General features: G+C 46.4%; 1 protein-coding gene across 8 annotated transcripts in view; it reads left to right on the top strand.

Annotated features, from left to right (window-relative positions):
• Positions 1-1,291, top strand: part of ENTREP1 (endosomal transmembrane epsin interactor 1) — a 58,288-nt gene extending 56,997 nt beyond the window's left edge. For all 8 annotated transcript variants that reach the window (XM_081151896.1, XM_081151900.1, XM_081151897.1 and 5 more), the window contains one exon: positions 481-1,291. In XM_081151896.1, the coding sequence (XP_081008022.1) occupies positions 481-681 (201 nt within the window). In that variant the 3' untranslated portion in view covers positions 682-1,291. The remainder of the gene's footprint in view (positions 1-480) is intronic.
• Positions 1,292-12,521: the final 11,230 nt, after the last annotated feature.

The following is a 12,521-nucleotide window of genomic DNA, read 5'->3' as shown; positions in this document are numbered from 1 at the left end:
CCAAACCAATAGTTATCAAATTTTTGAGTACGTTAGTATTGCCTGGGTTCTTGTTGAAAGTACAGATGCTTAAGACTACCCCAGACTCACCTGTCAGAATCAGTGTGGGGAGAGCTGGGAACCCACATCTCTGAAAAGCTCCCCTCCCTTCCTATAATGTACAGACCTCAGTGAGAATCAGTGATTTAGGTCACGGGAAAATTGGGGAAAAGTGATGAGCAGTGTTCAGTATAAAGCAGGAAATTGCAATTGATGAATCAGTGAAGCGAGTCAGGTCTACAGTTGGAACCATAGGAAATTTGGGGAATGTCTTAGGAACTTTAGAAAAGAGACACTATGTTAAGTTTCTGGAATTCCAAGTGGGTTCCACTGTGGGAAATTAAATCTCGTAGGGATGATGGATGATGGATGTAGGTGGCAGACCCCAGAACCACATCTGATGAAGCTTAACCTCCCCCTACCCTCTTTGTTCTCCCAAAGATAATGGCCCCGCTGCAGCCCAGCACTCGCAGGGCCCACCTGCTGCCCTCTCGGAGACAGCCTGGCTTGCTGCACCTGTGGAGCTGCGGAGACCTGAGCACCTTCGTCCCAGCAGGGAGGCCCAGAGCCGAGAGGAGGCCCCGAGCAGCTGCTGAGCGTCCCCACAGCCTCATTGGTGTCATTCGAGAGACTATCCTATGAGCAATAAATCTGTAACGTGAACCTCAGGAGCAGGAAGGAAGGGTCCCTGTACTCACCAGGTAGTTTCCAGGGTGGGGGTTGGGGTCCCTCTCTGGGAACTCCTTTAAAAGGGAGGCACTTCAGAGGACACCTGTCCCCACTCTTTGGCTCCCCTTTCTGCTGACCTAGGGTTCTTCCAGGCTCATTTGGGCTTTGGACGCATCAAATTGGAGGCTGTGAAGGCAGCATCTCTCTCTCCCTCTTCTGCTGGTTCCCCGTCCTGGTGTAGATGGAATCTTTGCCCTTCACCCCTCATGGCTCTCTTCCTGGCTGAGCTCTCTGTCTCTGGAGGGCAGGTCTGCTGGGCTGCTATTGCTGGCTCCCTGAGGCTGGCCGTGCACTGCTCAGTGAGAGAGGAGTTGGCACAAAGCACAGTGATTAACCCCGATGCTCTCTAATCGTCAATCCCCAGCATAGGTCACCCTGAAATCACACTCTCTTTAGGAAAAAGGGAACTTTTTCTGTGACAAATCATAATGAAAGACATCTTGTCTATTCCATTTATTCATTCTTGCAAAACTAGAGGTGGCTAAGGCAGGGCTGAGAATAAAATGTTTACTCTTGACCTCTGGACTCAGTGTACGACTTTCGTGTATGTGACGTGGCCGCACCTTAACTTACAGAGATTTGGGGACTTGGAGCAGTGGTGGTCAGGTTTGGGCAGGCCACCACACCAGTTTAATCTCCAAAGCACCTGGTCCCCATGCAAACAGTATTCCTTTATGCATTTAGCAGGTGCCTGGCCCAGTGGCTTCATGGAGCTGCCTTATAGTGGGAGCGTGAGCAATAAATCCGTAAAATGACTACAGATTGGGCATTAGTGCTAAGAAGGAAGGAGGCTGGTAGAGAAGGCTTCTTTGAGGAAATGACATTTAAACTGGACTTGACCGTGAGGGGCAGGGAAGGGTGTTCCAGGCAGAGGGAACAGCCAAGGCAAAGGCCCCAGCACTAGAGGCTGCTGTGGAAGCAGCCCTGAGTGAGGGAAGAGGTAGGAGGAGCTCAGGCTGGACTGTATGCGAACAGTGAGGTACCACAGAAGAGGTTTCAACAGGAGTAACATTTAATTTACATTTCAAGAGATCACCGTGCATAGCAGAGACTAGTTGAGGTCAAGGAGGCAAGGAGCTGCACAAGGAAAGGGCCGCTGCCCTACTGGGCACTGCCTGCGCTCCAGGTACTGACTGGGCTGGGACTTTACACACTTGCATTTCACGCTCCTAACAGCCTAGAGGTGGGAGTGTGAGTGTCTCCATTTCACAGATGAGGAAAATGAGGATTAGTAACTTGCCCAAGGTCACTCTGAAGGCAGGTGGGTCGTGACGCCATGCATACCCCGGCAGCCCGTCTCCAGCACTCCATTTCCTAGACTCCCAAATAGGAGCAGTTGCCAGTTCTTGTTTCAGCGCAAAGTGGTGGCTAAGACTTGGAGCTTGGCTCATGGAGGCACAGACACCCCGGGCTCCAAGCCCACAAACATTGCCAGAGTAGGAGCTGGCATGAAGTCAAGGGACTGAGTAATGAAAGGAAACGACTATTTGGAGGCCCTGAGCTGGGGTGGGAAGTGGGCTGTGGAAGCAGATCTGGAAACGAGGAGAATGGGGGCCTGAAAACAGCCTGGGGTCTGGCGCACTTCCCTGGCTGAGCTGTGTTTGTGGAGGTTCACAGGGGTTTCCCAGAACGACACTTTGTCCTGCTCTTATCCACTCATCCTCAGATACTGAATTCCCCAAGTAAGCAAGCAGTCTTTCTCTTTCTTTAGAAGTCCTTGTTGTCAGCACCACAGCTGCCCACTGGGGGCTGGCCCCCTTCCCTGAGGCAGACACCCCCGCCCTCTTTGAGGGTCTGCACTGTGTTACAAGCCTCATGTCTCACCCAGGCTGTCTGACACCCATAGGCCACCCACGTAGCCCAAGCCGGTTGCTTTCCTCCGTCATGGCTGCTTATTTGCCCCTGAACTAGTGTCTCCCGATCAAGCAAAGAACTCTCAGCCCACCAATTTGTTCCTCCCCCATGGCTGGGAAACAAGGACTGGCCTTCCTCCACCCAGGCTGGGTCTTTCTCACCTTTCTAGGCTTCTGGGGTTTTTTCTTACTCCAGGAGGACTTCCCGCCCCCCCCCCCCCAGCTGCATTCCTTTCCACCTTCCCTTCTGAACTCCTTACGGCTCACCTCCAACTGCCACCACAGACCTCACCACCTGCTGGGAAGGCTCAGGTGGGCACTGGAGAACAGTCACAGAGATGGTCTCAGCTATCTCAAGGAAAGGGAAATTGCCAGCAACAACCGGAAGAGGAAAGAACATAAGGACTGAGGGCATCACTTGACCCATAGCAGGAGAAAGGGGGGGACCTGTCTCAGCTTTGAAGAGTTGACCTTGTGGCCTGGGGAATGGGCCACATAATTCCAGCCTCTGAAGGTATTGGTGAAGTCAGAAAACTGACTTCTGTCTTGCTTCTCAGACAAAGTTAAAAATATATATTATGTATGACAATATATCTAATACAATATTTTATATATACTTTCCTGGGGAGGGAACTTAGAGGTCACACGATTCATCTCTCTGCCAGTTTGTGTGTAACAGACTTTGAAATACTTGAGCATCAGTAATGTGATGCACATGTGCATACGTAACTGCAGGTGGGCAGGGAGGGCAGCTCTTTTGCATTTGGAGTACCTTAGGAATCCACAGTCCAGAGGTGGTGATGAAGGTTTCAAATGTAGTTATTGAAATTACATCAGAGGGTTGATTAGTTGACATGAGAGGTATTCAAAATACATTTTCACTGGTGGAGTAGGCGGTGCTCAAGTTCTGTGGCTGGCTAGAAGTATCACCTCTGCACCAGTGAAGCATAAGAACCTGGTCCACACTTTGTGAGATTGTCTTGGGATGGACCAGGGCACGGACTACTGCTTCAGAAGAACGTTGCCTCTGCCTCAACCTTTCATGGAAACTGTACAGCCACATGTGTGAGAACAGGGAGTGGGTCTTTACCAAGCTTACAAACTGCTTTGTGCAGGTTTCACAATGAATATTTGTATCTGGCTGGCAGAACTGCCCCAAGACTTGCTTTCTTTGGAATGCTCCACCTGACGGTGAGATTTGGGGGAGGGGGCCCATGGCCCCTACCTGCCTGAGGCTGCCATATTTTCCAAAAGACCCAGATATTTGCTGACTGGCTACACTGGCTAGGTCCAGTCATTCCAACACCTCAGCTGGCAGGTGAGGAAACCGAGGCTTAGTGTTAGAACAGAGCAGTGGCAGGAGACCAGTACTTCTGGTTCCTGGACCAGGGCTGTTGGTATAGGTCAGAGCTTTTCAAACCATTTGGGATGAAGGACCAATTTTTTCTCTCTAAAGTGTCATGGGACAAAAATTTGTATAAATTATAATAAATGAACTGAAAATTGTCTTAGCTCTGGCTGATATAACAGTATACCATAGACTGGGTGGCTTAAACAACAGAAACATTTATTTCTCCCACTCCCTGGAGGCTGGGAAGTCCAAGATCAAGGTGCCAGCAGATTTGGTGTCTGATGTCTGGTGAGGACTCTCTTCCTGGCTTGCAGACAGACACCTTCTTACTGTGTCCTCACACGGGAGAGAGAGCTCTGTCCTCTCCATCTTCTTATAAGGGCACTTATCCCATCATTCAAGCTCTACTCTCATGACCTCAACTAAACCCAATTACCTAAATCCAAATACCATCACATTGGGGATTAGGGCTTTAACATATAGATTTTAAGGGGACATAAACATTCAGTCCATAGCACTGATTTACCAGGAAGTTGAAATATTAGTAATAAAAAAAGACACATGAGAGACCCAAGATGGTGGAATATTGAGTGGGAGCTACACTGATATTCTCCCAGGACGAAACTGGAATTACAACTAAAATATAGAAAAAACACCCTGAATAATCAACTGCAACTGAAGACTATCTGGAGAGCACCCTCATAACCAAGGAGGAAAAGTGGAGACCACACAGAGACTGGTAGTAAACGCAGAGGCGAGAGAGGGCTCTCTGGGCTCCCACAGGCAGCAGCCGAAGGTCAGGAGGGATATCTCAGCTGTTGGGGTTCCCACTGAGAACTCTGGGGTCTAAACCCCAAGCTGGGTCCCCAGCATAGAGCACCAGAACTGAGAAAGTTACCCACATAACATCTGGCTGTGAAAAGCAGCAGGCACCCTCTTAAAGGGCTGATGCACAAAGTTTTATGTGGAGCCACTCACCTTGCGCTCCTGTGGAAGGAAGGCGGTGTGGACTTGAGCAGTGTGAGGAGAATCCAGGAGTGCTCGCAAGGGGACTAGAGCTCAGAGGGCACCCATCTGGACCCAGGTGCTGAGTCATTCCCCCATACCTCAGAGGACATCTTTCTCAGGCAGACATTTACCTTCCAAGCAGCTTTTGTCTGGAAAACCTCCAGCCCTACCCCATGGCGTTTCTATAGCCTGAGGCTCCTTAAGAGACTGATAATCAGCTGCCTGTGGAGTTTCTACAGCCTGAGGCTCATTAAGAGACTGAATAACAGCCTCTGGGTGCTTTGAGTCTTTGCCTGATTTTCTTCTGGACCCAGGGCTTGGAAAAGAACACCTTGGTGCACATCTTGGTCCTGCCCAAACACACCCAGCCTCAGAAGAGGAAAGCACAAGTTGTGGAATGTGGAAAACTTCAAGCAGGGTACTCAAGGCCAGTCACAAACAGTGTCTGATATTGGTCTGCACCAGAGACTATCCAGAAGACTGGAAGTCCTAGCAGATCTACCTAATACATAGAAACAAATACAAATAGGGAGCTAAAATGGGGAAACAAAATCCCAAATGAAGGAGCAAAAGAATTCTCTAGAAGAAGAACTAAATGAAGTGGAGATAAGCAATCTATCAGATATAGAGTTCAGAATACTAATCATAAAGATGCTCAACAGCATGAAAAAAAATATAGAAACTACAAAGGAAATTAAGAATGACATAGTAGAAATAAAAAAACATTGGAAGTAATGAACTGCAGATTAGGGGGAAGCTGAGGATCGGATCAGCAAATTAGAGGACCGGGTAGAAAAAAATCAATCAGAGAATGAAAAAGAAAAAACAATTAAAAAGCAGGAGGACAGTTTAAGGGAGCTGTGGGACAACATGAAACATAACAATATTTGCATCAGGAGTGCCAGAAGAGGTTGAAAGTAAGCAAGGGTTAGAGAACCTATTTGAAGAAATAATGGCAGAAAATGTCCCTAACCTGGTGAAGTCACACAAGTTCAGGAGGCACAGAGAGTCCCCAGCAAGAAGAACCCAAAGAGGCCCATACTCAGACACATCATAATTAAAATGCCAAAAATCCAAGACAAAGAATCTTTTTTTTTTTTTTTTTTTTTTAATATATCTTTATTGATTTCAGAGAGAGGAAAGGAGAGGGAGAGAGAGAGACAGAAACATCAATGATGAGAGAGTCATTGATCGAGCCTGCAACCAGGGCATGTGCCCTGACCGGGAATTGAACTCCAATCACCTGGATCCTAGGTCGACGCTCAACCGCTGAGCCATGCCCGGCCGGGCAAGAGAGAATCTTAAAGGCAGCAAGAGAAAAGCAAGCTGTTACCTACGAAGGAGCTCCCATAAGGCTGTCAACTTATTTCTCATCAGAAACTCTACAGGCCAGATGGGAATGGCATGAAGTATTCAAGGTGATGCAAAACAAGGATCTGAAACCAACACTACTCTATCCAGCAAGATTATCGTTCAAAATAGATGGTGAAATAAAGAGCTTTCCAAAAAAAGTCTAAAGGAATTTATCACCACCAAACCAGCACTGCAAGAAATGTTAAAGGGACTGCTATAATAAGTTGAAATAGACTTTACTGAATAGACCTTCCAGACAAAAAATCAACAAGGAAACAGTGATTCTAAATGACACACTAGATCTGATGGATTTAATTGACAGTTACAGAACATTCCACTCCAAAGCTGCAGAATAGGCATTCTCCTCAAGTGCACATGGGACATTCTCAAAGATAGACCAGGCGTTAGGGCACAAAACAGGTCTCTACAAGTTCAAGAAGACTGAAATCATATCAAGCATCTTCTCAGACATTTACACAACGGAATACTATGCAGCTGTAAAAACAAAGGATCCTTTATCCTTTGAGACGACATGGTGGAACCTGGAGAGTATTATGCTAAGTGAAATAAGACACAGAAAGACAAGTGTCACACAATTTTACTCATATGTGGAATCTAATGAACAAAATAAACCGATGAACAAAATAGATCCAGAGACATAGAAGCATGGAACAGACTGAGGAATCTCAGAGGGAAGGCGGGGTGGGTGGGGAGAGATTAACATAAGAATTTACATGCATATATGCATAATCCATTGACACAGACAATAGTGGGGTGAAGGCCTGGGGGGAGGGGAAAAGGGTGGAGGGGATCAATGGAGGAAAAAAAGGGGACATTTGTAATACTTTCAACAATAAAGATAAATCTTTTTTAAAAAGACATGTAAAATGCAATTCACTTTTATTAAAGAGATTTTATTTTTAGAGTAGTTTTAAGTTCACAGCAAAACTGAGCAGAAAGTACAGATTCCCCGTATACCCCCCACACATGCATGGTCTCCCCCACTATCAACATCCCCCACCAGAGTGGTACACTTGTTACAATTGATAAACTACATTGACATGTCATGATCACCCAAAGTCCATAGTTTGCATTAGGGTTCACTATTGGTGTTGCACATTCTAAGGGTTTGGACAAATATATAATGTATCCATCATTGTAGTATACAGAGTAGTTTCTCTGCCCTAAAAATCTTCTGTGCTCCATTTATTCATCCCTCCCTTTGCCATAGCTCTTGGCAACCACTCAACTTTACACTGTCTCCATAGTTTTGCGTTTTCCAGAATGTCATATAGTTAGAATCATAGTATGTGGCCTTTACAGATTGGCTTCCTTTACTTAGTCATGTGCATTTAAGTTTCCTCCATGTCTTTTCATGACTTGATCGTTCATTCAAACCTCTTTTAAAATTATTAGATTCCACAATTATAACAGTACTCTATTAAGTTAATATTGCAAAACACCGTCCTAATCTGAAGTTGCTCTTCTCAGGGACAAAGAACAAAGAGTTCTCTGCTGGGTGTGAGGCCCATACTCTGAGTGGTGTTAGTTGGGTACCCACTCTAGCCTGAGTTTCCCAGTTTCACTGGAGCCCGTCTGTGTGCTAGGCCCTGGGAACACAGAAGAGAACTGGGTTAGGGAGCAGGGACAGGCCACCTTTCCTCTGCACCCCGGCGTCCGAGGAAGCCTGGGAGCTGCGGCTGCCCTCCCAGAGAAGCGTGCCCTGCGGAGGTCCAGGCTTTGGTGCGTCCCTCAGGATTAGGAAAATGGCAGAGGGAAGGGGCAGCTGCCACCTCCACCCAGTGGAGGACTTCAGGAAGCAGAACAAAGGAGCACGGCTCCACCTCCCCGGGCGGCAGGCAGGGTGCAGAGCAGAACAACAGAGGGGGTGAGACCTGGGGTCTGGACAAGGGCATCTTTGTTTACCAGGGTCTCCTCCCCGGGGCCTCTGCAAGGCAAGCCAAGTCTGGGGCCAAAAGGCACCACAATTCTTCCATCTCTGTCTCCCTGCAGGAACTTCATCCTCTCACTCAGCACATATTTATTGAGCTACGGAGTAGCAGGCAGTGGGCCAGGTGCTGAAGAGAGAGAGAATGCTGAGCAGGGAGAGGGGAACAGATAGAAAAAGTAGAAACAATAAATGTGAAGTTAGGTTCCTCTTGCAAGCTGCTGAACTGCCCCCAGGCACCGGGTAGGAGGAGCCAGGAACTCTGAAGTTCAAAGGTTCTGGGCCTGGTTTATCAGAGACCTGGTTGGAAGGGACCCCTCACCCCTGATTGTGAAACATCCCTTTGGGTTATGCCCACGGAGAAGCTCTGCAGACCTGGGCTTGTGGCAGCAGGCAGTTGCCACCTTGGGAATTGTCGAAGGAAAAGTATTCATGAAGCCTGTTAAAGATGGTAAGGAACACTTTATTCAAGAAGGAAGTATTACAGTGGGGTTTACAGCAGGGGAGAGAGCAGGTTCAACTCTGGGTACAACAAGGACAAGCGGAGATTTATAGCCAAGGAGCAGGGTGGGGGTCAGTGGGTGGCAAATGATTAAGAGGAGGCATCAGGACTAGGGGGATTCTTGCTTGACCAACTCAACTGGACTTTTGCTGAAGGCAGGTCAAGGGTGGGGGGGGATGAAGAATTTGATCAGATATTGAAAGTATTAAAAAAAGAAACAACAGGCCAAAATGGAGTCACTTTTGCTAAACTAAGTCACCAAACCAAAAAGTGCCAACTAACCTAATTACAGTATCAGACTCTCCTAGGAATGGAATTTTAAGCCAATCAGTCTGAAATTTCCAGGTCAGCTCTAGTAAGGTAATCTGCCTGATAAGACCCCTGCCTTCCCCTAAAGTAAGGTGATCTTGCCACTCTTAAATTTCTTGTCCCGCCCTTTTTCTCCCTATCAAAACCTTTCATTTCGTACAACCCCTCCAAGCACACTTCTGTTGCTAGATGGGATGCTGCTCGATTCATGAATTGCTTAATAAAATATATCTGGTTGAATTTTGTTTCTTAACAAGGGTGATCATATACCAAGGGTGGGGGTTTTTCGCTAAACTGACCCAGTAGGAATCGCTAAAATTCGACTGACAGGCCAAGGACAGGGCCTGGTCAGAAAGAGGAGTCCTGGGAGACAGTCTCAAGTTTGGTCAAGTCGAGAGTCTGTGAGAACCTGAGCAATGTCTCTTCTCCTGGATGGGAACCTTTTACCACACTGTGTCCAGGGCCTCAGGCGTGTCACTGTTTCAGCAGGAATGCTCTTTTTATTCCAACAGTTGGCCGGATTCCCTATGTTTTGCCCTAACAAAGGAGCTAGGGCCAAAATTCAGAATGAATCATCGTTCCTCTCCTGCTAAGTGGCTGTAGGCTCCAGGTGTATGGAGGCTTTTCCAGCATCCTTAGATACTGTGCACAAATCCTTGTTCCAAAGAGCATTTCATGATGGGGGTGGAAAGACATGCCAGGCAGGAAAGGATTGAGGAAGGGGAGTTGCTAGAATTAGTTGGCTCTGGTAGGAGCTGTTTCTCCCACCGCCCTGTATCTACTTGGTGGAAGTTTTCAACAATAATCATAAAACAGAGATTTGCCCCCTTGTTTTATAGATGAGGAGCTCAGTGTCCAGAGAGGTAGACTAATTTGCTTATAATCACACAACCTGCAAATGTCAGGATGCTAGAACTTTACCTACGTCTTCTGTCTTCCGTCATAACAGACTACTTCCCTGCACTGTGGCAGCATGGGACCATGGCAAGATAAAGGAAACCCACCACAGGGACTCTTAAGGAATTGAAACATTAATACCAATGTATCACTTAAAAATAGTAATAATGACTAATATTTGTTGTGAGTCCTTTCAGAACTAATTTGTTGTCTTATTAGTTCGGGAAATCTCTACAATAACCTTCACAGTTCACCAGTTCTTATAATTTGATTTGATTTCTCTTGTCAAATTGCATTGGCTGATATCTCTAGAACAATGTTGAAGAGTAGTAGAATTAGTGGGCATCCTTGCTTTATTCCTGGACATAGAAGAAATGCCTCTGATGCTTCCCTTTTAGGATGAAAGGATATGTGTTCTATCATGTTAAGGAAGTATACCTGAGTTCCTAAGTTCTTGAGTGTTGTGTGTGTGCGTGTGTGTGTGTGTGTGTGTGCGTGTGTGCGTGCGTGTGTGAAGGGATGTTGAATTTTTCTCAGCATTAATAGAGATAATCATGATTTTTCCCCTTAGATTTTTAAAGTTGGTTATGATATTAATGGATTTCTAACAGTGAACCAGCTTTGCATTATTGAATAAATCCCAGTTATTTAGGGTGTGTTATTTTCTTAATGTAATGTTAGATTCATTCTGTTTTGCTGATATTTTATTTAAAAATTTTGCAATGATATTTATGAATGATATGGGTCTATATATTTTTAAAATATTGTATCTGATTAGGTATCAGTGTTATACAGCAAAAGTAGGTATGAAAAATATAATAACTATTCATTTCATTTTATTCTTTTATTTTTATTGGTAAAAACGTGTTTAGTGCAATGAATTTTCTTATCACTGCTTTAATTGCATCCCATAGAGTCTGTATGTTTTCTTTGTGATTAGGAACCCCTCTTAAGGAAGAAGAATATAAAATTATGAATATAAATTTAGGTGCAGAGCCTTGAAAGGGGGACCATGTAAGTGAGAGGCTATGATACTTGAATTTGACTAGCTTCACAGAAGATCCACATCTGTCCAGGAATAAGGCTCGAGAGTTTACGCCTGAGTTTGTGCAAGTGGTGGGCTTTCTGAGATGGGCACTAGTCAGGGCAGACCCTGACACCATGAGTCTCAAGAGTAAAGAAGTGAAATAGGATGAACTGTTATGGTATTTGCACTTCATGCTAAGTAGTTGGCAGAATTTACCTCAATAACCTTTATCACATGCCTGATTGTTTTGCTATCACCGTTTCATAGATGATTACAAGGAGTTTCTGAAATGTTAACTTAATTTGGATTACACTGTTGATAAGTGAGAGTAAAGCCATCCCAGTCCAACCAGAAGGCTGTGTCCTCACTACACACACCACATTGTTGGTTCCCAGAGAGGACCTGCCCCAAGCTCCTCCCACCTCCTACAAGTGGCACGTTGAGGGACTTGGAAGCCACCTGGGAAGGCAAATGCTAGTGGTGCAGGATTACTTATTGGGGGGACCTAGACGGAGCTTGTGGATACCCTCACCATGTTCTCCCAGGCTTCTGTGCTTCTGCATAGAATGTTCTCCCCAGCCCTGTCACCTGGAAAACTCCTATAGCACCTTCAAAACCCTTCAGAGACATCACCTCCTCTGGCACTTCCCTTTCAGGACGAGTTCTCTCCTTTGTCTATAATGACTGCTTTTACTTACTGTACAGACTACGTGATTCAAGGGCAGAATCTTAATCTTAAGAGCTGAGCCAAGCTGTGCCTATTTTACAGATGGAGAAATAGCTGCTCAAAGTGGTTGAGTAGCTTGTCCAGACACACAGTGGGAATATAATTAACACAATAGCAGAGCTATAACTCTAACCCCTGTCGGTGACTCTTCTTCCACTTATAATCCACTGTGACTAAAAGTTGAGAAAAACCTGGTCGCTGCCCAGTAAGTGCTCTGTTTAGTGGAGGGGGTTATAGGCAGCCGTGAGATTGCCGACAGGAGCAGAATACAGAGGGGCCCCTGGGGAAGGGGCCCAGGGTAGCAGCGAGGCTGTGCTTCCTACCTCACCTCCCGCAGTGGCACCCCCGGAATGGCTTCTCCCGAACTACCAGAAGGCACGAGGAACCAGCAGCTACCTGGGCTCTTCTGCTCAGCTCTCAGAAGGACTCTGGAGGTGGCCCAAGGCTGAGGTCACAGCAGCGTGCTCAGCCCGTCTCCAGGCGACCCCCAGGCCCGGCCGAGAGGAAGATGAGACCCCACTCGCCTCTTCCCAGGTGTCTGTCAGCAGCTGGGATTGTATCAAAGAGCTTTAGCCTCTAGAACAGGCGAGCGAGGTTCCAGCTGCCTGCTTACTACGTGGCCTTGGGCAAATCCTACCGTTGTTTCAGATTTTATTTTCCTTCTTTGGAAAACGAAGGACCTGAGATTGGTGGCTAAAATTCCTCATTCCCTCACTCACCGCCCGGGATTCTAGGCGGTTATCTGGATTTGCCATTTCTCATGTTATTCCACCAGAGG

This window comes from Miniopterus schreibersii (assembly GCF_964146895.1).
Source record: "Miniopterus schreibersii genome assembly, chromosome: 11".
NCBI classification, from domain to species: Eukaryota; Metazoa; Chordata; class Mammalia; order Chiroptera; family Miniopteridae; genus Miniopterus; species Miniopterus schreibersii.
The sequence above is the reverse complement of the archived record's forward strand: the minus strand, read 5'-3'. Positions and strand labels throughout refer to the sequence as shown.